This window comes from Colossoma macropomum, unplaced genomic scaffold, assembly GCF_904425465.1.
Source record: "Colossoma macropomum unplaced genomic scaffold, Colossoma_macropomum, whole genome shotgun sequence".
NCBI classification, from domain to species: domain Eukaryota; kingdom Metazoa; phylum Chordata; class Actinopteri; order Characiformes; family Serrasalmidae; genus Colossoma; species Colossoma macropomum.
In genome coordinates this window covers 645,001-672,341 of record NW_023495965.1, presented here as the reverse complement: position 1 = coordinate 672,341, position 27,341 = coordinate 645,001, and the positions used below count along the sequence as shown (strand labels likewise).

The following is a 27,341-nucleotide window of genomic DNA, read 5'->3' as shown; positions in this document are numbered from 1 at the left end:
TGCTAGGGACAGAAGAAGAATCTGGGGCAGTAGGAGAACCAAAGGTAGTAGAAGATCTAGGGACAGGAGATGAAGCAAGGACAAGAGAAGAACCAGGGACTGGAGAGGAACTATGGAGAGGAGAAGAACCAGACACTACAGCTGGTGGTGTGTTAGTGTATGCTGTGCTGGTACGAGTGGATCAGACACGGCAGTGCTGCTGGAGTTTTTAAACCCTGTGTCCACTCACTGTCCACTCTACTAGACACTCCTACCTTGTCAGTCCACCTTGTAGATGTAAAGTCAGAGACGATAGCTCATCTGCTGCTGCACAGTTTGTGTTGGTCATCCTCTAGCCCATCATCTGTGGTCACAGGATGCTGTGTCCAGCAGTGACACTGAGGTGTTTAAAAACTCCAGCAGCACTGCTGTGTCTGATCCACTCAGACCAGCGCAACACACACTAACACACCACCACCACGTCAGTGTTACTGCAGTGCTGAGAATGATCCACCACCCAAATAGTACCTGCTCTGTGAGGGTCCATGGGGGTCCTGACCACTGAAGAACAGGATAAAAGGGGGCTAACAAAGTATCAGAGAAACAGATGGACTACAGTCTGTAACTGTAGAACTACAAAGTGCACCTATATAGTAAGTGGAGCTGATAAAATGGACAATGAGCGTAGAAACAAGGAGGTGGTCAGAATGTTATGCCTGACCAGTATATATATATGTATATATATATATATATATATATGTATATATATATATATATATATATAATGGAGAGTTTCCTCAAGCTTTAGACGGGCAGTGTTTGTAGTGCAGCGCCTCAGCACTGTAATTTTAACTCATAGTCACTGCTCTTCTCTTTACCTTTCTCATTACTCTCTCTTTCTCTCTCTCTTTCTGAAAAGTTGGCGCTTCACACTGAACATTCACTGCAAATCAAGAGAAACAAAGTTGAGAAGTTCCCAAAATTTTTCCGAGTGCTGTGGCATTGACGGATCGTTGCGTTTCGGCGCGTTATTGTGCGGCTCGGCCAAATGAATGCCGCCGTGTCACGTATTGTGCGGATGCTAATTGCTACTGTCAGCTCAGATTTGGAAGACGACGGAAAACAATTAAAAGTCAGATATTGTTCAGATGTTGTTAAGAATTTTTTCTCTGTTCTGAAGGATGACATGTTTCATAAATTGTGGAGAATTGTTCAGTCATTTCCAGTGTGTCAGGTTTCCTTTGTGATGCTGCTAATAGTCACGCCAAGACAAGAAGAACATGATGACGAGCTCAGATTCGAGCTCCACTCCTGAATACAGCATGCAGAGACTACACAGCACTGACTTCCAGCCACTGATATTCCATTTACCTGCATTAAAGGGCTCATATCCTGCGTTTCTTGGGTTCTATTTTTGTTCCCACAGAGCTCCATTTAGAACATTTGTGCTATTTTGTGTCCTTATTCACTTTTTATGATCTCTATTTATATCTTAGCATTAAACAGGCTGTTTGTTACTGGACATTTAAAGAGCCTGCATCATGGAAAAAAAAGATTTTTCTAATTTTCCTCAATAAAAGGTCATATTTACAGCACATAAATGGTACGTACTGGTAAAATTTGTCCACAAAATCCATATATGGAGACTAATCTGCTTTGTTTTGTGATGTCACAAAAACCAACACACTACAGCAGTTTAAACACAACAACAAATCAGTCTGTTTAATACTAAGTGATCAAAAAAAGAATTATGAATTGTGACCTCATAAGTGGAAGTAGGAAAAAAAGTAGGATATGGGCCCTTTAAGGCTGAGATATGAAAATGAGCTCTGAGCATGAATGGGCGGAGCTAAGGCTGTAGGCTGTAGGCCAAAGAGGAACATGTTCTGTTTTTTGTGACATCACAAAAGCAGTGATTTTAAAAGGAGCTGTTTTTGCATGTGTGAACTGGTGCGTTTGCTCTTTAACAGTGTTTACATGTTTACTTGAAAGTGAGGAAAATGTGTTTTTCCGTGATATGAGCCCTTTAATTGCTTTAATACTTCGCTATCACAGCTGCATACAGTTACACAGATAAAGCCAAAATCTGCTCATGTACATTTTTTCACAGTTATATCGATAATAAAGTTTCAGATTCTTCTAGATTTGGCAAGAAAGGCCTCAAATGATGTTACACATTTTTAAACGAGTGCTCAAGTTCGGCCCCCACAGTCTTAAAGGCCCAGATTAATGCTGGTTCTGAATATATCCTGTATATTAAACACAGTCGTAATGCACCTCTCCGCTGCTACTGACTCTCTGCTCCTGTCTGTGTTATTGTTCTCCATGTAGGACATTGTGTTACAGTGTTATATTCTGTTTTCTTCAGCCTGCAGTCAAAATATCCTCCATCCGGCTCGGCTCTTAAAGCCGGAGCTCACGGAGAAGGTCACAGAGTCAGCGATGGAGGCGAGCGTGTTGTCATTCTTCTGGAATAACTGCCAGTCTGAGAGACAGGCTGAGACAAGCGCTTTCAGCAGCCCTTAAAGCGATAGTTCGACACGTTTCAGGCTCCAGGACATGCACGTATAGTCTATAATCTCCATAGAAAAGCATTGCCAGTAGAGTAGGACGCTCTGGAGTGCGCTTAAGTGTACTTTTCAAAAGTGTGTTTAATATGAAAAGTGTACACTTTTAATGTTTACACCTCAAACATGCTTTAATAAGTACTAAATGATTACTTCAGATAAGCTGTGATTGCTGTAAATACATGTTAAATGCATTTTGTTGTGGTTTTTGAGCAACTTGGGTAGATTGAAGTATGTAATTAAACACAACTGTTACAGTTACACTTGCTATACATCATAAATATATACTGGAGGTACTGATACACAGCTACTTATTGAGTTATGCTGCAAATAAAATGCACCTAAATGCTTTCGGATTATGGTTCAGTATTAACAAATGCACTTAAGCAAATTTCAAATTATGGTTTATTATTACTAATGCACGTACATGCCATTCAGATTATGGTCCAGTAATACTAAATGCATTTAAAAGCATTTCGTAATATGGTTCAGTGATACTAATTGAACTTAAACGCATTTCAATTCTTACTGAATGCACTTAAATGTGTTTCAGATTATAGTAAAGTATTACAAAATGCACTTGAATTCATTTCAGAATATAGTTGAGTATTACTAAATGCACTTAAATTAATTTCAGATTATAGTAAAGTATTACTAAATGCACTTCAATTCATTTCAGATTACTAAATGCACTTAAATTCATTTCAGATTATAGTTAAGTATTACTAAATGCACTTCAATTAATTTCAGATTATAGTAAAGTATTACTAAATGCACTTCAATTAATTTCAGATCATAGTAAAGTATTACTAAATGCACTTAAATTCATTTCAGATTATAGTAAAGTATTACTAAATGCACTTAAATTCATTTCAGATTATAGTAAAGTATTACTAAATGCACTTAAATTCATTTCAGATTATAGTTGAGTATTACTAAATGCACTTCAATTCATTTCAGATTATAGTAAAGTATTACCAAATGCACTTAAATTCATTTCAAATTATAGTAAAGTATTACTAAATGCACTTAAATTCATGTCAGATTATAGTAAAGTATTACTAAATGCACTTAAATTCATTTCAAATTATAGTAAAGTATTACTAAATGCATTTAAATTAATTTCAGATTATAGTAAAGTATTACTAAATGCATTTAAATTAATTTCAGATTATAGTTAAGTATTACTAAATGCACTTAAATGCATTCAATATTAAACCAGCACACTTTTATAAAACATAATTAAGCATACGTGTAAACACATTATTAGGAATAACTAAACCCATCTTATGTTTACTTAAAACTTATTTTATTTAAGTAATGTTGAAATACATCTTCAATTATTACAAGAACATTTTCAGTTCTAAACATTCTTCAATAGATAAAATAGAAATAGAGAATAAAAAAATAAAAGTATTACTTTGAAACAACTTAGATGTTAAACTCATATGTTAAATTGTAACAAAGCTAATAATAAAATATATTAAATGCATTACTCTTTTTTCGGACAACTTAAGTTGCACTTAAGTGAATTTAAGTATACAATTTGTAGATATAAGTGTTATTACACCTGCAACAGATCATAAATACTACTGGATTTACTGATTCACTACTACTGTAATGCACTTAAATGCATTTTAAATGATGTCTGTATTACTAAATGCTCTTAAATGCATTCAACAAATAAGCACATGTATTTTTATAAAACATAGTTAAGCATACACTTAAAAATAATGTTCGAGATAACCAAGCATATATACTTATATATACATAAACACTTGAAAAAGATGGTTCTTCAAGGGTTCTTTAGTATAGACAGTGGTTCTATATAGAACCATGAGCACTCAAAGTACCATTTGCACGGTGAAATCATTCTTTAGAGTAATGGAGAATCTATTGTGTACGGTTCTAGGTAGCACCAACAAGGGTTCTGTTATTGTTACAAACTTGACATCATAACAATAGCAGAACCATTTTTAGTGGTGTATAGAACCATTTTCAAAAAGGCTCAATATAGACCCATATACAGCACGTTCTCCATCAGTCTGAAGAACCATTTCACCATGAGAAGAACCGGTTAATCATGCAGATGGTTCTTTGTAAGTTGGAGCAGCTTATGATGCAGTGAAGCAGCTGTTAAGACTCAAATTCTGCTACACTTGAAACATATTTCAGATGTAGTTTGAGTTAAATTGCAACTAAAATGGTTCTAAAGTGACCAGATTTACTGATTTTCAGACTTTGGGACAGATTTACCTCAAAACAATGGGATCTACCTGCTCACCATGTGGCCATGAGGGACAGGGATGCAGTCTCACTACCTGCTCTAAAAGGGGCGTGGCTAAAATAAGGCTAAATTGTGTTTGGGTAATGAGACAGCATTTTTCTTTTTATTTTAAAAATGAAACTTAAGAGCAATCCAAATCTTTCAACTTAACTTTAAAAGAAATAAAACATTGAAAAAAAATGTAAATATCATTTTGTAAATGTAAAAATATTAGGGGTTTGGGTTCGAGACAGACCCCTCCCAACAGAAAGAACCCTACAAATGATCATTTTGTTTATCCACTCTCAGAAATAAAGTGTCTCTGGGTCAGTTTCCCTCCTGTCACTGGGGTGGAACCCTCAAGGCTCCATCTCAGTACCTTTAGTCAGGGAACATAACTGAACCATAATCCACTGAAATGATATGTTCTAAGCTGTACTGACTCCACACACCCCGTCTCGTCTCCAGGCTTTTACTTTACTGTTCTGTTTAAAACATTCGGTTATGAAAAGGAACAAATACGAACTTTTCACCTGGAAAAACTTATTTAAGGTTCACAATCAGACCTTAGAACCACTGTTGGAGCTTCGAGGGAACGTTTACACTGTTTGGACCTTGATGGATGATAAATGTACCTGAACAGAACCTTTATTAATAACAGTGCATTTAGATTATCACTGTCTCTATTAATGCTTTTATCTTAAATAGATCAGAATATAATCCAGGTATTGATTAGTTTGGCTGTGCTGGCCTCATAACTAAAGAAGCCACTGGTTCTGTCTCGGCTGATGGACTACATCTGGTATAAATAAGACAGAACCATCCCTTTAAAGCCGGACAGCGTGAGCGGCGGAGCTGAGCGTGTGGCTGTTTGTGTAGAATGACTGCCAGAGAGTGAGACAGGCCGAGACAGGCTCTTTATATAACCCTCAAATCTACTTTCTGCACACAAAGCGCCGCTAGGACGACAATGCTGGCAAGGTGACCCCGCCAGCAGGTGGATGAAAAAGGTGCACTAAATTGTTTATTGATATTAAACGCATTGCGATTGACCGCGGCCGCGTGTTGCTGGCGCTTTCAGAAATCGCAGCCATTCTTCAGCTGAGCTCGAGATCGATAAATAAATCGGGATACTCCGCAGATTAGCGCTACGGCGCGCTAAGTGCCGCTAAGGTGACGGATCTCCCGGCGCGCGCTCTAAATCTGAGCTTTATGGCTTCCTATTGACAGCAACCTTGAGCCCGAGCGGACCCCGGAGGAATGCATCAAAGGAAACAGCCTCTAAATGCCACTTAGCCCCAAAAGTGCTGAGTCACGCTCTCGTAACGAGGCCGCGTCCGGCCGACTTCTGTGAAAGAATGGGCTTTATGTTCCCGCGGCCGGCCGGTGAACCGGCATTGTTCTGTTTGTGGAGCCTTTTTCGGTCCGAAATAGCGCCGGAGATCCACAGCGACGGCGCCTATTCATTCCGACAGCCCTCCGGCTGACATTGGCACGACACGTGTGGAAGCGCTGAACAGCAGCAGTCGAGAGTTTGAGCACACTCCGGGCCAAATGAACACATTTTACTGAAATAAGGTCACGTGCCGAGTTTCACACGTGAAAAATAAAAACAACAAGGAGATTTAAGAGGTGCCATTACTTTTGCACAGGCCGCATTTTACGTCTCAGCCCTCAACAATACGTTAAAAATACATACCTGTAATTTTTAGCTCATTTTTAGTCATACTGGTTGTATTTAAGCTCTGTAAGTGTTGTAGTAATACTCTTATTACATTGTAATTACAAGATTGGGTTGGAAACAAAAGGGTTAAAAACTTGAAAAATGTCCAGTCAGGACAAAGCAGATGTCCACTCACTGTCCACTCTATTAGACACTCCTACCTTGTCGGTCCACCTTGTAGATGTAAAGTCAGAGACGACAGCTCATCTGCTGCTGCACAGTTTGTGTTGGTCATCCTCTAGTCCTTCATCAGTGGTCACAGGACGCTGCCCACAGGACGCTGTTGGCTGGATATTTTTGGTTGGTGGACTATTCTCCGTCCAGCAGTGACACTGAGGTGTTTAAAAACTCCAGCAGCACTGCTGTGTCTGATCCACTCAGACCAGCGCAACACACACTAACACACCACCACCACCACGTCAGTGTTACTGCTGAGAATGATCCACCACCCAAATAGTACCTGCTCTGTGGGGGTCCATGGGGGTCCTGACCACTGAAGAACAGGGTAACACAGTATGCAGAGAGACAGATGGACTACAGTCTGTAACTGTAGAACTACAGAGTGAAACTATATGGACAGTGGAGCTGATAGAGCGGTCAGTGGAGCTGATAGAGTGGACAGTGGAGCTGATAGAGTGGTCAGTGGAGCTGATAGAGTGGACAGTGGAGCTGATGGAGCGGACAGTGGAGCTGATAGAGCGGTCAATGGAGCTGATAGAGTGGACAGTGGAGCTGATAGAGCGGTACATTGGAGCTGATAGAGTGGTCAGTGGAGCTGATAGAGCGGTCAGTGGGGCTGATAGAGTGGACAGCACTGTAAAGCTGCGCTGAGAGACGCTGTGTAACGCCTGCGTGTCTGTGTTTCAGAGCTGGAGCGGAGCTGCAGTGAGCGGCGGTGTGAGTTCGACTGTGTGAGGCTGAGAACGGGAGCGTCGTGTTACTGTGGAAACGGCCTGGAGCTGCAGGAGGACGGGAAAACGTGCAGAGGTACCGACTCAGACTCTCCTCTGACCTCTGCGCTTAAAGGGCCCATACGGGTCGTTCTCCATTTGCAGTGGGAATTCAGGCAGATACATGTTTAAAACATCATCCCTAAACTAATTCAGTCATGTTCTACAGTCACTGCTGTTGTATGAATATGGTGTAACTCCAGTGACGCTGACTCCAGTGACATTCTGGTTAAAACTGAGGATTCTGTAAATCGGCTGACTCGTTGGCCGATCAGGTGACCTTGTGTATTTAAAATCAGTAATAAAAACATTATATTTGGCATTATTTTGACAAAATTTTAATGACCCAGCCATTAAAGCACAAAACGCCAGTGAGCTGCCTGATCAACAAAATTATTAATAAATTAATGAAATATAGTGAGCGAGTGTGACTCGCCTTCTCCTGCCTCGAGATGCTTCCTCTCTGATGAGCCTCGACCCAAAGAAGCAGTTTAATAGAGCTGAAAATACTGTTAAAATATAAGAGTCCTGAAAACACCAGTGACCACAATCTCTGAGAGAAATGGATTTTTTTTTTAAATAAAATACATATTTTTTAAATGTAGTAAAACATTAATGATATAAAAAGTAAACATGAATCTGTTTAATACAAATTCCTGAGTTAAACCTCTAAAAAATATGGTTTTATATTAAAAATGGTTTGAAACTTGGTTTTGTGACGAGCTGTTTCACAGATAGCGACTATGAAAAACCAGAGAATCATAAAGGAAAAGTGTTATTTAATCTTTAATAAACGTACAGACTGAGCTGTGGCTAATATTGTAAACATCTGTTTAAGCCCTGAAGCCTTTGTTTCCCCTCCAGATGGAGAATGACCCAAACACTGAAAGCTCAGTTTTCCTCACTGGTTTTTTAATAAATGAGCTTGATGTGAATTTATAGATGTTGTTCAAGTTTCAAGCTGTGTGCAAAAGTTTTGGCACCCCTCATCAAAGCATGCGTTTTATTGATTTATGTAAACACGTAAACACTTCTGCACGTCTTAATAAGCAATTATTTATTTACTGAAGTGTCTTTTAATGCAGCAGTATTTTCACTGCTGTTCTAAGCAAGAACTGATCAGTTTTGGCATGTAAATGAGCTCATGCATATTAAAGACCCACGCCCAGTGAGACTCCGGTTGGCTGATAAAAGAAATTAAAGCAAAGAAAAGCAAAATTCTCAGAAACAGAGCTGCGAATTTTCAGGAAGTTGTTTCAAATAATAATAATAAGTTTGATAAAGATGCTTTTAACTTTTAATCAAGAATCAAAGCGTCTTCAGAAAATGTTTTCATTGCAAAAATGGACATAAAAATAAACATATTACTACATAAAATTCAACTTTTAACTGCAGGAATTATATTTTAGCATGTAAGATTTAATTTTTATATTAGATGATAATAATAATAATAATAATAATATAATAATAATAATAATTCACGCCTTTTTCAAATTCATTATAATTATGAGAATGATTTGTACTAACATAAACTAAATTTCAACAGTTTTTTATGTCTGATAATTTAATTTCATGTTTATCTTGGTCTCAGGAATTCAGTTCACACATGAAAATTAAATTTCACCTTTTAAATATTTCATTCTTGGTGTCAGCAATTTTTTTTAAAATTAAATATAAACTAGTTCACTTGACTGGGGGTTGCCTAAACTTTTGCACACGCCTGTATATGAGTCTTAAAGGCACAGTGACAAAAAACAGCCTGTTTCATTCTGAGGGATGAAGAGACGTCATGAAAAACTGGAATTCTGGTTTATAAATCCACATTAATGAATATATAAGGAAAACGCAGGGTACCAGCCCTTTAATGCAGACAGAGATATCTGGCTTATCATTATGATATCAGTGGATGTATCTGCCTTATATCTGGGGGATTTGGTGGGGGGTGAGTGGTATTGAGGGGGTGGGGTGCAGTTCATCTGTTAGAGATGATGGTTTGGAGGTAAATTCTCGTCCGGGTGTCCTTCGTTTGTCCTTTTCTTCTCCTCTTCCTCTTTAATGATTCACTTCCTCAGTAAACAAACAGGCTGCCTGGCTTTGACTCTAATTAGGACGTCTTCTCCACAGTCGTGGTTTTGATGTAGGTGGTTTTATGTACCATAAACATTATTTATTCCTGTTTTTCGACGCTATATTTTCTAAGGTAAAGCCTGCCTACACGCTCGTTTACCCATCACTCACCTGCGCCCAATTACAGAGCACATTTACATATTCATAAGTTGTGTGTACATGGCAGCCAAAGCTGAGGCCGTATGTATTTAGGTCATGCTGGAGCACATTAAAGGAGCACTTCAGCGTTTTTAAACTTCACCCCTGTCTGCTGTAACCGTGGCGCGAGGGTGATTCACACAGACCGGAAATGCTGTGTGCTGAAAACAACAGAAAATATGTGGGGTTGAAAGTCGGTTAGAATGGAAGTCAATGGGCAGCTGCTAATAAAGTGGCCAGCTACTGGAAGCACAAGGTGGGTGTTTCTAATAAAGTGGCCAGTTAGTAGAAGTACAAGGTAGGTGTTTTTAATAAAGTGGCCAGTTAGTGGAAGTACAAGGTGGGTGTTTCTAATAAAGTGGCCAGTTAGTAGAAGTACAAGGTAGGGTGTTTCTAATAAAGTGGCCAGTTAGTGGAAGTATAAGGTAGGTGTTTCTAATAAAGTGGCCAGTTAGTGGAAGTAAAAGGTAGGTGTTTTCTAATAAAGTGGCCAGTTAGTGGAAGTAAAAGGTGGGTGTTTCTAATAAAGTGGCCAGTTAGTGAAAGCACAAGGTGGGTGTTTCTAATAAAGTGGCCAGTTAGTGGAAGCACAAGGTGGGTGTTTCTAATAAAGTGGCCAGTTAGTAGAAGCACAAGGTAGGTGTTTCTAATAAAGTGGCCAGTTAGTGGAAGTACAAGGTGGGTGTTTCTAATAAAGTGGCCAGTTAGTGGAAGTACAAGGTAGGTGTTTCTAATAAAGTGGCCAGTTAGTGGAAGCACAAGGTAGGTGTTTCTAATAAAGTGGCCAGTTAGTGGGAGCACAAGGTGAGTGTTTCTAATAAAGTGGCCAGTTAGTGGAAGCATAAGGTGGGTGTTTCTAATAAAGTGGCCAGTTAGCGGAATTGCAAGATAAGTTCTTCGTAATTTGAAAGTGTAAAATTGTCACGTTGATTATTGTTGTTCAGGGTTTCTTTAGTAAAGAAAATGGCTCAACTAGAACCACGGTTCTGTTTAGAACACTCAAAGATCTCTTTACATGATTACAGGGTTCATTAAACTATTCTTCTTCAGATTGATGGAGAACGTGCTGTATATGGTTCTATATAGCCCCAAAAAATGGTTCTTCTATTGTGATGATGTCAAGCTTCTATACAATAGAAGAACCAATTTTGGAGCTATCTAGAATTATTTTCCAAAAAGTTCTACATAATAACCATATACAACACATTCTCCATTAATCTGAAGAATAATTTCACCACGCTGGGAATCATTTCAGCATGCAAATGGTTCTGTGAGTGTTCATCGTTCTATATAGAACCATTATCTTTAGAACCCTTTAATCCTACAACTGATGACTCCTGCATTTCCCTACAGATCATGATGAATGCGGGGATTATGGGACATGTAGTCAAATCTGCATGAACACGCTGGGCTCGTACAGATGCAGCTGTGCAGATGGGTTCAGCCTCCAGGCCAACAGAAGGTCCTGCAAAGCCAAAACCGGTAAGACCATTCATCATCCGCTTCATCCTCAGCAAAAACAGCAGCAGAAACAGAGCAAACACACTTTCACTTCGATTTCAGCAACACTTTCTTTTCTTTTCTTTTTTTTTAATGTAGTGTTCAAATATACAACCACAGCATTTTTATTGATGCTGCAAACACATGGAAGCAATTTATTACACATTCAAGTCTGACATTCTCAGTGAGAGTGTACAACCTGTAACTGGAAACCAGAGGATTTGGACTGTTAAAATTAATTATTCAAATATTATTTAAATTATTTTAATGAATTATTGTGCTGTATGTTAGGCCCTCCAAGTTCTCTACTCTCAGAACTACAGAACTTACACATTCGTTTCACTGTAGATACTGAATATATATAGGTGTTTCTAATAAAGTGGCCGGTTAGTGGAAGCACAGGGTAGGTGTTTCTAATAAAGTGGCCAGTTAGTGGAAGTACAAGGTAGGTGTTTCTAATAAAGTGGTCAGTTAGTGGAAGCACAGGGTAGGTGTTTCCAATAAAGTGGCCAGTTAGTGGAAGCACAGGGTAGGTGTTTCTAATAAAGTGGCCGGTTAGTGGAAGCACAGGGTATGTGTTTCTAATAAAGTGGCCAGTTAGTGGAAGCACAAGGTAGGTGTTTCTAATAAAGTGGCCAGTTGGTGGAAGCACAGGGTAGGTGTTTCTAATAAAGTGGCCAGTTAGTGGAAGCACAAGGTAGTTGTTTCTAATAAAGTGCCCAGTTAGTGGAAGCACAGGGTAGGTGTTTCCAATAAAGTGGCCAGTTAGTGGAAGCACAGGGTAGGTGTTTCCAGTAAAGTGACCAGTTAGTGGAAGCACAGGGTAGGTGTTTCTAATAAAGTGGCCAGTTAGTGGAAGCACAAGGTAGGTGTTTCTAATAAAGTGGCCAGTTAGTGGAAGCACAAGGTAGGTGTTTCGAATAAAGTGGCCAGTTAGTGGAAACACAGTGTTGGTGTTTCTAATAAAGTGGCCAGTGAGTGGAAGGACAAGGTAGCCATTTCTAATGAAGTGGCCAGTCAGTGGAAGCACAGGGTAGGTGTTTCCAATAAAGTGGCCAGTTTGTGGAAGCACAAGGTGGGTGTTTCTAATAAGGTGGCCAGTTAGTGTTAAATATATGGAGCCAGCCTCCAGTATTTATATCATATCTACAGTTAAAGGCGTAAAACAGACTGAGCCACTGAATATAAAGCCCTCTTTAGACGGCAGAGTTGAGGATATCAGCTGAATTTTATGCAGGAAAGACTGAGAAAGAGTGAAAGGAAAGTTGAGTAGAGGTCAGATGTTCCTGATTGGCCTGCGTGTAGGGTTAAACCGAAGCATGTGTTTGAGGCCCAGAGGTGGTCATTATGTATCAGGACCACAGGTGTCAATTTCTACCGGAAGCCCGCAGCTACGGATCAAAATCCGCTCCGTCTGAGCATCGCTCCGAGCTTATTAACACCGGCGGCTCCGCCGGCCGCTTTTTAGAGCTGTCAGTTACGCTTAACATCATCAACATGCAAATGGCCGTCGGCACACCAAAGCCTGGAGATGAGAGATAAATAAGGCCAGTCTTAATGAAGAGTCAATCAGGACTTCATTCCCACTGATGAAGTCTGGCTATCAGCGCTAGAAATTAATACCTAATTAATTACGTCTCGGGCTGCATCTTCATTAAAAAAACACTAAAAAAAGGAGAAAGAAAGCGTTTGCTGATGGAAGTGGCTTATGTCAACATTGATCACTCCTCTAAATTAGGTTTGGAAGCTATCAGACAGTTTATGGGTTCGTGCCACCTGTAAAACGTGTTAAAATACGGTGACAGTTACTCTGCTGAACCGATATTAATGGCTTTTTACAAGTTTAGAGTCGATTTGCTTGATTTATTCGACAAAAACTGTGTTGTTTTCTACCTTCAAAGCTATTTTAAATGGAGCTCCAGTGAGAAGAATATTCTGTTACTCATACCAAAACGATTTTACACACCAATATTCTAGATATTATTGGAATTTGACTTCCTATAGTTTTCGTTAACAGTGCTTTACTTACTGATCTGTCAGCTCTCAGCTGTCACACTTAAAAAATCAGAAACTCACAGTCTTCAATAATGTGCACTATATGGCCTAAAGCAAGGTGTGAAATACAGAGGGACCTGGGGGGTCCAGGACCCCCTAATTAACCTCTTGGACCTTCTCAATGCCTCAAAATTGAAATTCTGAAAACTTACAATGACATTGAGCTGTCAGTTGGGGGAAAATAGACGCTCAGAGTGAAGCTGACTGTTTATCTGCTTCCCCCACAATCAGCTTCTGTCTCTGGTGTTCTTAACTAACTAGAGCTGCAGCACTGCTCTGCCTCAGGGTGGCGCTGTAGCAGACTGGCTCACCCAGTTGGTCCTTCATAGCCTAGAAACTGTAACTCTGCCTGGATTCCTCTGAAAGACTTTACAATGAGCTGCAGCAGATCTGTAAATCTGAAAACTCGCCCAGTTTCCCAAGAGTTTGGAGTGAAGAGTGACTGTTCCTCATTTCACACACTGAAGACAGAAGAGGAGACGAGGAAGATCTCAGTTACTGTGAGGAAGAGCGCAGAACCGCACTAGAACAGAGACTCTACAGAAGAGGAGACGAGGAAGATCTCAGTTACTGTGAGGAAGAGCGCAGAACCGCACTAGAACAGAGACTCTACAGAAGAGGAGACGAGGAAGATCTCAGTTACTGTGAGGAAGAGCGCAGAACCGCACTAGAACAGAGACTCTACAGAAGAGGAGACGAGGAAGATCTCAGTTACTGTGAGGAAGAGCGCAGAACCGCACTAGAACAGAGACTCTACAGAAGAGGAGACGAGGAAGATCTCAGTTACTGTGAGGAAGAGCGCAGAACCGCACTAGAACAGAGACTCTACAGAAGAGGAGACGAGGAAGATCTCAGTTACTGTGAGGAAGAGAGCAGAACCGCACTAGAACAGAGACTCTACAGAAGAGGAGACGAGGAAGATCTCAGTTACTGTGAGGAAGAGCGCAGAACCGCACTAGAACAGAGACTTTACAGAAGAGGAGACGAGGAAGATCTCAGTTACTGTGAGGAAGAGCGCAGAACCGCACTAGAACAGAGACTCTACAGAAGAGGAGACGAGGAAGATCTCAGTTACTGTGAGGAAGAGCGCAGAACCGCACTAGAACAGAGACTCTACAGAAGAGGAGACGAGGAAGATCTCAGTTACTGTGAGGAAGAGCGCAGGACCGCACTAGAACAGAGACTCTACAGAAGAGGAGACGAGGAAGATCTCAGTTACTTTGAGGAAGAGCGCAGAACCGCACTAGAACAGAGACTCTACAGAAGAGGAGACGAGGAAGATCTCAGTTACTGTGAGGAACAGCGCAGAACCGCACTAGAACAGAGACTCTACAGAAGAACAGCTGATAAAACAGACATATACTGACACTGAAGCATCAGCACCGCTATGGAGAGAGAGTTAGCAGCCCCACAACACGGGACCCCCTGAGTACCAGGGAGTGTTTCACACACTGGCCAAAAGTATGCAGACACTCCTAATTATTGAGTTCAGGTGTTTCAGCCACACCAGTCACTAACAGGTGTATATAGTCAAGCACATAGCCTTGCAACCTCCATAGACAAACACTGGCACTAGAATGGGTCGTACTGAAGAGCTCAGAGGCTTTAAACATGGCACTATTGGGTCAGTGAGATTTCTGCCCAGCATCTATGAAGCTACAAGGCTAATGTAGCTAACAAACAATGGAAACTTTACAGGTTAGTTTGTTTACCTAGCTACATTAGCTTCCAGTGCTAAAACCAAGGAAGCAGACTTCATACACTAAACGTCAACAATTGTATGTTAGCAACTCATGTTGGCATAAAGATAACCTTACATTTGTGAGATGCATTTTTTAGCATTTTAGTTTGAAACATGTCAAAAGTAAGTTCTCCTGTCTTCCTGTTCTAGATCCTGGGGATCGACCGCCGTTGCTCCTGACGGCGAACCTCAAATCTATATCAGTCACGTACCTAAACGGGTCGTCCGTGCCAAATCTGAGGCCGATGGACACAAACGGCACCCAAGCGCTGGACTTTATTCACAGAGACGAAACAGTCTGCTGGATTCAAACGTCCAAAACTGTCGGTCAGCTTTGGTGCGCCAAGCTGACCAAACTGAAAGGAATTTCAGAAAAACGGCAAATAAGGATAGCACAGAACCTTCAGCGTGAGTACCCTCATCTGCACGTCTGCTTCTGCACAGTGACTGATGCAAACATTCGCATTTTATATGTTAAATGTGTTCCGTTTGTCTTTTATTGAGTGTTTATTATACACTTTTCATGCATTTTCAATGTTGAAAAGCTCATTACGGCTCCCACTTCTTTCAAGAGTGCGACTTCAGCCTCGGCCGTTTTGTTTTATGAAGTGTTTAATCTTGTGTTAATTGAGGGGTTTAAATGTCAAAGGGGTCAACTCCATCTAATTATCAGCCCATTCGCCAGAGGACCGAGCAGACGCTTTTAAGCGGCGGACTCTTGTAAGGTGCGACCGCGGCGGAGAGTGATTTAGTTTATGAAGTGATGCGTAAGGGAAAGTGGAAGGGCGGGCGATGCCAGTGGAGCGAAATGAGGGCTAAAAAAGCGTGTTTAGGGGAATTGAGATGTGAATGTGTGTAATTGGGGAGTTATGGGGGGATCGTAGCTAGCAGTGGTGGTCTACAGCCCACATTAGAGCAGGGATATTAGTCCCCAGCAGGTTAATCACCATTAATGGCCATTATTAGGCACTTTTGCACAGGCAGCCCTGCTTTAACTCTTCAGAACATAAGCCTAAAATAGCTGGCTAGACGTACCTTTACATTTCTGCCTGTAACTCTGTGATTTAGTGCATTAGTATCATATGGTTTGCATGTTATGATTCAGCACCAACTCAGCTTCAATGTAATTACAGTTACAAAGGGAAGATTTCAGTGTCCTGAGTCAAAAATGATAGCAACGGCCAAGCTACACCTTTGATAACATAGCAACAACCTAGCAACACCTTAGCAACCACTTTGGACAACACAGCAATGGCCTAGCAACACCTTAGCAACCACTTTGGACAACACAGCAATGGCCTAGCAACACCTTAGCAAACACCTTGGACAACAACAGCCTAGCAACACCTTAGCAAACACCTTGGACAACAACAGCCTAGCAACACCTTAGCAACCACCTTGGATAACATAGCAACAGCCTAGCTACGCCTTCAATCACCAGGTATAACACAGAAACAGCCTAGCTATACCCTAGCAACCACCTTTGACAATGGAGCAACACCTTAGCAACCACCTTGAATAACATAGCAACAGCCTAGCTACGCCTTCAATCACCAGGTATAACACAGAAACAGCCTACCTATACCCTAGCAACCACCTTTGACAATGGAGCAACACCTTAGCAACCACCTTGAATAACATAGCAATAGCCTAGCAACACCTAAGCAATTGCCAGGGATACCACAGCCAGGGCATAGCAACTCCTTAGCAGCCGCTTTGAATAACATAGCAACAGCCTAGCAACACCTTAGCAACCACTTGGGACAACACAGCAATGGCCTAGCAACATTCCATTAAAAAATTTAATGGATGCTTACATTACTGCTACTGAGCACTGAGTGGTTAGCATTACTGCTACTGAGCACTGATTGGTTAGCATTACTGCTACTGAGCGCTAATTGGTTAGAATTACTGCTACTGAGCACTGATTGGTTAGCATTACTGCTACTGAGCGCTAATTGGTTAGCATTACTGCTACTGAGAGCTGATTGGTTAGCATTACTGCAACTCATTGCTGATTGGTTAGCATTACTGCTACTGAGAGCTGATTGGTTAGCATTACTGCTACTGAGTGTTGATTGGTTAGCAATACTGCTACTGAGTGCTGATTGGTTAACATTACTGTTACTGCGCGCTGATTGGTTAACATTACTGTTACTGAGTGCTGATTGGTTAACATTACTGTTACTGTGCGCTGATTGGTTAACATTACTGTTACTGAGTGCTGATTGGTTAGCATTACTGCTACTGAGTGCTGATTGGTTAGCATTACTGCTACTGAGTGCTGATTGGTTAGCATTACTGCTACTGAGTGCTGATTGGTTAGCATTACTGCTACTGAGTGCTGATTGGTTAGCATTACTGCTACTGAGTGCTGATTGGTTAGCATTACTGCTACTGAGTGCTGATTGGTTAGCGTTACTGTTATGAATGAAAGATGCCAGTGTGTAAGTGTGTAGTTAGTATATAATACATTACACAGAGAGGTTTTTGACATTTCTCTGCTTGTTTTGATTCCAAAAAATGGCAAAAACTTATATGACAAAAATTTAAATGCTGCTTTTCATTTCTGTATAGCAGGACTTTCCATCAGATTTGGTTCATGATAAAACATCTCCTCTTCTACACAAATGAAAGTCTACAATCTGCACTTTCCACAGTTTCTCCACTCGTTTCACTGAACCCTGAGTCAGAAATAATTCATATAAAATCACAGCGTGACTTTGTTAGCGCTCATGCTAGCTTCATCTACTGAGGCGTTAAGAGAACTGTGTAATGAGGGAGTTATGGGGGCTCGCAGCTGGCAATGGTGTTCTACAGGGATGAGGACCCAGTAGGGTCCATGCTAATGACCATTAATAGGCATTAATAGACAGTTTTGAGCTGTTTTGAATGCCTGACTATTGAGTTCACATCCAAGATTGGAAGTAAGGCTCGTTAAGTTCACGGGTCGTTAATTAAAGCCAGTGCGTTGGGGATCATAGATAAAACCCGTGAGTTAAGGCTCGTAACGTAGCGCTCGTAAACTGGAGGAAGGGGGATTTCTCAGGCTTCACAGCAGACTGGCACTCGGGCCGGCACTGAGCGGGGAATTTTGGCCTGTGTGTGTGTGTGTGTGTGTGTGTGTGTTGTGTGTGTGTGTGCGAGTGTGTGTGTGTGTGTGTTGTGTGTGTGTGAGTGTGTGTGTGTGTGTGTGTGTGTGTGTGTGTGTGAGTGTGTGGTGTGTGAGTGGGAGAACAGCTTGTGCAAACTTTCCAATCATTAATTTCCTCCAATGGCTGAGTGGAATTTTCAATCAGGCCTGTGCACCGGAGCTGAACTCAGTGTCCTAAAACTGCTGCAGTGCCCTTGTCCTTTATAAATATGTATCTGCTCTGTAAGATCTGCCGTTTTTCACCCCTTTGTTCTCCCCTCAACCTTAGATGTGGAACATATGGCCGTAGACTGGCTCACGGGGAACTTCTACTTCGTGGACCGAGTGAGCGATCGGATATTCGCCTGCAGTGAGAAGGCGGACGCGTGTGTTACGATCGTAGAGCTGGATCTTCAGAACCCCAGAGGAATCGCCCTGGACCCAGCAGTGGGGTGAGTTCAGTCCTAAAGCACACTCTTAAGAAAGATGGTTCTTCAAGGGGTGCTTTAGTAAAGAGAATGATATAGAACCATAAACACTCAAAGAACCCTTAGCGAGCTTAAATGGTTCTCTGCATGGTGAAATCGTTCTTCAGCTTGACGGAGAAGGTGGTTCTAGACACTTAAAAAAGATGGTTCTTCTAGGGAACCCTTTTCCAAAAGAACCCTTTTCCCAAAAGGTTCTATATAGAACCATTTAAAGTACATTCTCCATCAATCTGAAGAACCATTTCACCATGCACAGAACCATATAAACATGCCAATGGTTCTTTTAGTGTTTATGGTTCTACATAGAACCATTTTCTTTACTACAGAACCCTAGAAGAACCATCTTTTTTAAGTGTCTAGAACCATTTTCTAAAAGGCTCTATGTAGAACCATATACAACACTTTCTCCGTCAATCTGATGCAAAGGTTCTAAACCATTGACTTTACCAAAGAACCTGTAAACAACCATTCGAGACAAACCAACAGCTTCCCGGTTCTCAGTCAGACTCTCATTCCATTGCGGACTCCACTTCCCAGAAATCCCTCAGTTTGTCATGTGACTTCACTAACTATCATATGCCAATCAGCAGATCTCAGTCACCTGAGTATTGATTATCCTCACCTGTTCCAGTGTATATAAGCCTGTCTTTCTTTGTGAGCCCTGTTATTTTGGCTCATCCTCTTTTTTTAGTAAACCCTGCGGTTTATCTTTTATCCGCGAGTGTCTGATTCGTCCACCCAGCATTACCACAGGAATAAATAGGACAGAAGTGAGAGTCCAACATACAACACAGCTGGGAGGTCACGGTAGAAGAGCAGCACCGAGCGAAGAGATAAGTTTTCAAGTTAGTTTTAAAAGAGGAAATGGACAAGAGGGCTGACCTAGTGGCTGAACAACCTGCCACCCCAAGAAGACCTTCTAACCTGGGGGACAGCCCAGCACCAGGAGACCTGAGTTTACAGGAAGGGATGTAGATGAGTTAAGCATGGAGGTGACCGTGCAGGAGAAGGTAATGAGATCTTGTATTTAATACATGAAGTAAAGGGAGGCCAGAGTAACCAGTTTGGCAGAGGAGTGATATGTCCTGCATGATTAGTGTGGGTGAGAACTCTGGTGGCTGAGTTTTGAATACATTGCAGTCTATTTAAGGCGTCTGCAGGGAGGATAAAAGCTTAAACCAGTGTCTCAGCATCTTTCAACTGGAGCAGACGTGCAGTACTGCGGAGATGAAAAGACGCAGGTTTATATGAGCAAAGGGTCAAATAATACACCAAGATTTCAGACTAACTGGCAAGGCTTAACAACTCTGACACCACAGATTCAGGGGCAACTAGCATAACGTCAGTTTTATCAGCGTTTAGGTTCAGAAAGTTGGAGCACAAACAATTCTTTAGCTCAGCAGATGATTGATGTGAATTTTGTCTGATTTTACCAGTGATTTCAAATCTGTTTTTGAAACATTCCTGTAGCTTTCAGTTTAGGGTTTACGGTTCCTGTTGAAAGATATAGAAGCCTGGACTGGTATGAGTGGAAATAACTGCCTTGAGGTGTTGCCAAGATCGCCACTTTCCCATAAGGCAGTGGTCATTAAACCTCCTCCTGAAGATCTCCTTTCCTGCAGAGTTTATTTCCAACCTGCAGCTGACATGCTCCCCTCCCCAGACCTACACCAACACACCCGGCCAACCAGGCACTTCTGTAGAGGTTAATTAGCTGGAGCAGGTGTGGAAGATTGTGGTTGGAATGGGACTGTGCAGGAAGGTAGATCTCCAGGACCAGGGTTGGTGACCAGTGGCTGGTTGCACCAGCTGTGCATAAGTTCAAATGTAGACACGACGCACAGGTTTGTGGTGTAACCAGATTTAGTAAAAGGACAGTTTAAACTAACGAGTGTAACTGAGGACTCAGGAAAGACTTTATTCCAAAACTTAATTACAGACTTACACAAACCTGGCGCAACCCAGTCCAGAGCTATGAGGACTTTGTGAATGCATGGAGTTAGCACAATGCTAGTTGAAGGGGTAGAAGTTACCATTTACCTCGTAGCTTCAGTGCTAAACCAAAGACACAAGCATCAAACATGCCTTCGCTGATTTTCTACATTTGAGGTCTTTAGATTTTCTCTGAAAATCTAATTTCTCTGAAAATGAACCTCTAAAATACAAATTCTGGGAAGGGCCATCATTTGTCCTACTTCACAGCTGACAGCTGTCTTTAATATTCGTAACTAACTTTGCAGCACTGCTCTGCCTCAGGGTGGCGCTGTAGCAGACTGGCTCACCCAGTTGGTCCTTCATTGCCTAGAAACTGTAACTCTGCCCGGATTCCTCTGAAAACTTTCCAATGAGCTGCAGCAGATCTGTAAATCTGAAAACTCACCCAGTTTCCCAAGAGTTTGGAGTGAAGAGTGACTGTTCCTCATTTCTCACACTGAAGACAGAAGAGGAGACGAGGAAGATCTCAGTTAATGTGAGGAAGAGCGCAGAACCGCACTAGAACAGAGACTTTACTGAAGAGGAGACGAGGAAGATCTCAGTTAATGTGAGGAAGAGCGCAGAACCGCACTAGAACAGAGACTCTACAGAAGAGGAGACGAGGAAGATCTCAGTTAATGTGAGGAAGAGCGCAGAACCGCACTAGAACAGAGACTCTACAGAAGAGGAGACGAGGAAGATCTCAGTTACTGTGAGGAAGAGCGCAGAACCGCACTAGAACAGAGACTCTACAGAAGAGGAGACGAGGAAGATCTCAGTTACTGTGAGGAAGAGCGCAGAACCGCACTAGAACAGAGACTCTACAGAAGAGGAGACGAGGAAGATCTCAGTTACTGTGAGGAAGAGCGCAGAACCGCACTAGAACAGAGACTCTACAGAAGAGGAGACGAGGAAGATCTCAGTTAATGTGAGGAAGAGCGCAGAACCGCACTAGAACAGAGACTCTACAGAAGAGGAGACGAGGAAGATCTCAGTTAATGTGAGGAAGAGCGCAGAACCGCACTAGAACAGAGACTCTACAGAAGAGGAGACGAGGAAGATCTCAGTTAATGTGAGGAAGAGCGCAGAACCGCACTAGAACAGAGACTCTACAGAAGAGGAGACGAGGAAGATCTCAGTTAATGTGAGGAAGAGCGCAGAACCGCACTAGAACAGAGACTCTACAGAAGAGGAGACGAGGAAGATCTCAGTTAATGTGAGGAAGAGCGCAGAACCGCACTAGAACAGAGCAATTCAGATGAACCAAAGATTTCAATGCCACTGAAGCTAGCACCAGCGTCACTAAGGCGAGTAAATTAGCAGGTAGCCAGCACTGGAGAAGCCATCCAACATGGGACCCCCTGAATACCAAGGGGTATTTAACACTCTGGGGATCCATCCTACCCACCCAAAGAGAGAGAAGTCAGTTATGATCTCTTAGACTAGCCATTACGTATGGCTGTGGCATCACTCGGACTGAATTTCCCAGACCAGCACTTGATACGCAACTGACCTGCAAACATGGCCATGGTGACAGTGTCACAGGTGTAAATGGGTGATTATTAGAGGAGAGCTTGAGCAGTGTAGATGGTTTGTTCAGGTGGAAAAAGTGAGGAGGACGCTCTGCACTCTTCATTGTTTTGCTTGGTGACTTGGTTCACCTGGAATTTGAAAATGAGACATTTGGCCTCCATATGGCCCCCAACATATCAACATCTGGTTTATTTCCGTGCCAAAAGTTGGGAAAATTGCAGAAACTCTTGCAGGTGGTGGTGGCGTCATTGATGCTCTGCTGAAAACAACAGAATATCCAGTTTGCCGTCAACGGCCTATGGACACTGCATTAGCTTAGCGCCGCCTGGTAGCCGACTGTGGCTTTGGTTTGTGTGCTGTAAGTTCCAGCTGAAGCCCAGCAGTGCTGTGTATGTGTCGCTCTGAGCTGCTCTCCTGCTGCCTTTCAGCCTGACGAGGAGTGTTACTGCACTCAGCTTTAAAACCTGCTCTGTCGCCATCTTTCAGCTGATATAGTGTGGATTAACCGTCTCATGCATTAAAGAGAAACCGTCTCCTGTCCTTGGAGCAACAGGGCTCTATTTGACTGCTTTCTGCTGAGCTAAGCTTGTAGCTTCGGCACAGTGTGAGAAATTAAAGTAGTTTTTAACATGCATCCCTTGGCCACTTTATCAGAAACCCCTCTCCTGTAGCTCAAACACTGATTAGAAGCTCCAGAGAAAATGAGTCTCCTAACAACCACCTGGAAGAGCTGGTCGACCCCAAAACTGCCCCCATCAGATAAACAGCACTTAAAGCTTTCATCTCTGAGAGAGAGGAGAAAATCAAGCTGATCAGATCTGAAAACATCCACAGGTGTTTCTGTCCATCCTTCCACTGTGAGAAGACGACTCAGCGCTGTGGGTCTGAAAGGATGTGTAGCTGATCAAGAAGAACCTCACTGAGAAAAGGAGATGGACACATCAAACAAAGAAGCTGGACAATGGACAGACCACCCCAGAGTCCAGACCTCAACACCACTGAATGTGTTTGATTACTTCAGAAAATGATCAACCAGCTTCTAAGACTGAACTTTGGAGGTGTGTCTGCAGATTCTTTGAGGAGCTGAAAGTGAGTCTCCTGAACAGAATGGAAGCTGGAATAAAGGGAGAGAGACTCACTGACTCACACAGCTGAGAGCAGAGTTAGTTGTTGAGGCTTCTGGGTAATTTTCAGGTACATATGTTTATATTACACAAGTACAATATAATATGAACTTGATGGCAGCTTTGAGCGTAAATGAAGTAATGAAAGGTGCTCTCTGACGTTTTAGGGTTCTGATATGGTGGAATGTGAGTGTATTTGACTGTAAGTGTGAAACTCGGCTCAATTTTATTAAAACAAAATATATTACAATTCCCATACCTTTATATTAAAAAAAGATGGATTCAAATATGTATTGAGAGAGAAACTATAATGAGAACTATAGATAAAAAGGCCCAAGGTTTACCCACAATCCACTTGTTAAAGTGTAACTCAATGCATCAGTCTGAAGGCAATTCTCTCGCATCAGTTTTGGAATGTCAGTCAATTATAATTAATTACAAAAATATTTAATAAAATATGCACTGATTATTTTATTAAATTCTCTGCCTGCTTTCAAATGTACAAATGCAAAAAAAAACAAATTATTTCCTCCAGTCTCTTTTGAATATTCAGTATAATTTTAAAAATACCCTCATCAAATAACTGAAAAGTGAGATTTCATGCTGCACTGAATCTTTTCCTAAGGAACCGTAATCGAGCTGAATTGTTCTAAAGTCTCGCTCTCTTTCTTCAGGAAGCTGTTTTTCTCCGATTATGGAAGTGTGGCTAAGCTGGAGCGCTGCGGCCTGGACGGATCTGAGCGGAGCCGGATCGTGGAGAGCCGGATGGAGCAGCCCACCGCGCTGACCCTCGACCTGGTCAGAAAACTCGTCTACTGGGCCGATACGTACCTGGACATCATTGAAGTGGTGGATTACGACGGAAAAAACAGACACACAATCATCCGGGGGAACTCGGTGAGTGGAATAACGAATACCATCCGGAAGATTTAGTGTCACAGTTCAAAACTTTGGAATCACAATTCAGAAGTTTGGAAACACAGTTAAGATGTTCAGAATCACATTCAATTGTATGGAATCACAATTAAGAAATTATAGACTCGCTAAAGTTCAGAATCGTTTATCAAATGTTTGGAACCATAATTTGAACCTTTGAAATCATAATTCAAAAGTTTGGAATCACAGTTCAAATGATCGGAATCACATTCCAATGTTTGAAATCACAATACAAAAAAATTAGAATCACTCTTCAAAAGTTTGAAATCACTGATCAAATGTTTGGAATCACAATTCAAAAGTTTAAAATCACTTTTCAAACATTTGGTATCACAGTTCAAAGATCCGAAATCACATTCCAATGTTTCGGATCATAGCTAAAAAAATTATAATCACTCTTCAAAAGTTTGAAATTGCTGATCAAATGTCTGGAATCATAATTTCAAAGTTTGGAATCACTGTTTAAATGTTTAAGTACTGTTCTACTAGAGATTTAGTTCTAAAAAAATAATATCCAGAATGATGTTCTGATAAAATTAACATCCAGAATGAAGTTCCAATGAAATTAATATCCAGAACAAAGTTCAAATAAAAATATTAGAAAAATAAAATTATTAGAAAAATACAATTATTAACTAGAATTAAAATTAAAACTAGTTTTTTTAGTGTCATTCATGTATAAAGTCAGCTTCGTTTGTTCTTGATTTCTTTTTTTTCCTCTCAGCTGTAAATGTGTGCACCGTCTTTATGCTGCTTTCTGATTGAGGGGTTTTGGACGGCTACTTCTTGACCATCGTCAGGGTCGTCCTGCTGGTTCTTATAGGAGCTCATAAAGCTGAGGTTTACATGAGGAGCTCTGAAGTCCAAACCTGCGATGTCCAGACTGCTCTGAAACACAGATGCTGTGTCTCAGTACTGATTCATTTGAGAGAACAGTTTTCTTCCTCTTTGAGGAACATTTCCAGCCCCTCCTCTCACTGTCGGAGAAACGGGCCTGTTCACGTCTGCTCAGCCGTCTAGATGAGCTTCAATCTCATTTAGTGTTTAATCTCTGAGGTGCGAGTCCAAGTCGAGTCTCTGAGGTACGAGTCGAAGTCGAGTCTCTGAGGTGTGTGTCTGAGTCAAGTCTCTGAGGTGCGAGTCTGAGTGGAGTCTCAGAGGTGTGAATTTGAGTTGAGTCTGAGTCTCAGAGGTGCGTGTCCGAGTCAAGTCTCTGAGGTGCGAGTCCGAGTCAACTCACTGAGATGCGAGTCCAAGTCGACTCTCTGAGGTACAAGTCTGAGTCAAGTCTCTGTGGTGCAAGTCTGAGCCTCTAAGGTGCGAGTTTGAGTCGAGTCTCTTAGGTGTGAGTTCTAGTTGAGTCTCTGAGGTGCGAGTCTGAGTCTCTGTACAGGGTGCTTCCTGTCTTCTGTCCAGGAGGATAAGCAGTTTTGTCTGTGTCTGTGTGTGAGAGTGTATGTGTGAGTGTGTGTGTGTGTGTGTGTGTGTGTATGTGTGTGAGTGTATGTGTGAGTGAGTGTGAGTGTGAGTGTGTGAGTGTGAGTGTGAGTGAGTGTGAGTGTGAGTGAGTGTGAGTGTGAGTGAGTGTGAGTGAGTGTGAGTGTGAGTGAGTGTGAGTGAGTGTGAGTGTGTGAGTGTGAGTGTGAGTGTGAGTGAGTGTGTGTATGTGTGCAGATCTGAATAGATATATAGTATAATAACACATACAGAATATTACAGAGGGATCTGAATATTTGTGGAGTTGTTCTGTTTAAGTTTGGGTTTAGTTGTGTGATGTAATATTTCATTCATGTAGAAATGATGGACAGATCTAAATCTGCACTGAGAAACACAAACGCATCACTGTTTATGTGATTTTAATACACTAAAGCTATTTAATTTGTTTTTTTAATATTTTAATAACACATCTGGGTCTAATCTAGCCACCCGGTTCTAAAGGTTCTAGCTCCCCTCCTGTTTAATTCCATACTGATGTGTCTAAGCCTGGTGGGTTCAGATCGGAACAGGACAGATTATTTTAAGCCAGTTCTGTTCAGGTTGGTTCTTCAGCGTCCTGCTTCCAAATCGGCCCTCCAGGAGCAGCTCTGAGACCCGGAACATTCCAGCACGATCAATACCAGAGTAAACAAGAAACACCGCAAGGTCAGATACAGCGAGAGAACCGCACGGTACCGGCTCTCAGTGCAGCAGCTGAACTCAGACGTTACACTCAGATACATGAACTCACTCTGAGATTAAATATGGTTCACTCCTGTAGATCTAACAGGTTCATGTTTTTGGATATGATGTGAAAGTTTTAATGAAGTTAATTCAAGCAAAGATCGCAGATCCCTCACATCTCAGACTCGACTCGGACTCGCATCTCAGACTCGACTCGGACTCGCATCTCAGGCTCGACTCGGACCCGCATCTCACAGACTCGACTCGGACTCACATCTCACAGACTGGACTCGCATCTCAGACTGGACTCAGACTCGCATCTCACAGACTGGACTTGCATCTCAGACAGGACTCGGACTCGCATCTCACAGACTGGACTCGGACTCGCATCTCACAGACTCGACTCAGACTCGCATCTCACAGAGATGTTGGATGCTGTAGGTCAAATAGGCAGATACTCTCTCTCTCTCTCTGTCTCTCTCTCGCTCTGTCTCTCTCTCACTCTCTCTGTTTGTGTCTCTTTGTTCTAAACGGATTTCTGTGAAGCTGCTTTGTGACAACATCAGTTGTAAAAAGCGCTATACAAATAAATTTGATTTGATTTGATTTGATTTGTATCTTTGTTTTCATGACATCACAAAACATTTAATTCCAGACTGGCTGATTTTGCAGGTGCGGGCTGTGCCGACCGAGAGGTGACCGTCCTGAAACCTTAACAGTGTTGATGTGCTACGGATCATCACTTCTCAGGAAGTGAAATAGTTCAGTTTTCTCTGATCTGGTCCTTTACGGGTTATGATAACACAGCTTTAGTCAGGGGGGTCCACACTTTGACTCAGACTGTATAAACCCACTAATTCACACCTGAGCTGAAAGGTGTGGCTGTGCGGCCCCCCGCTGTGAGGTGGGGGCTCGCTAACATCGCCAATGCCGCTAACGCCGCTAAC

At 41.8% G+C, this 27,341-nt stretch overlaps 1 protein-coding gene across 1 annotated transcript in view; it reads left to right on the top strand.

Moving 5' to 3' along the window:
• Positions 1-27,341, top strand: part of lrp1ba (low density lipoprotein receptor-related protein 1Ba) — a 333,352-nt gene that overhangs the window by 48,564 nt on the left and 257,447 nt on the right. The window contains exons 4-8 of the mRNA XM_036564311.1: positions 7,411-7,522; positions 11,104-11,232; positions 15,197-15,454; positions 18,469-18,631; positions 23,973-24,195. Coding sequence (XP_036420204.1) covers positions 7,411-7,522; positions 11,104-11,232; positions 15,197-15,454; positions 18,469-18,631; positions 23,973-24,195 — 885 coding nt within the window. The remainder of the gene's footprint in view (positions 1-7,410; positions 7,523-11,103; positions 11,233-15,196; positions 15,455-18,468; positions 18,632-23,972; positions 24,196-27,341) is intronic.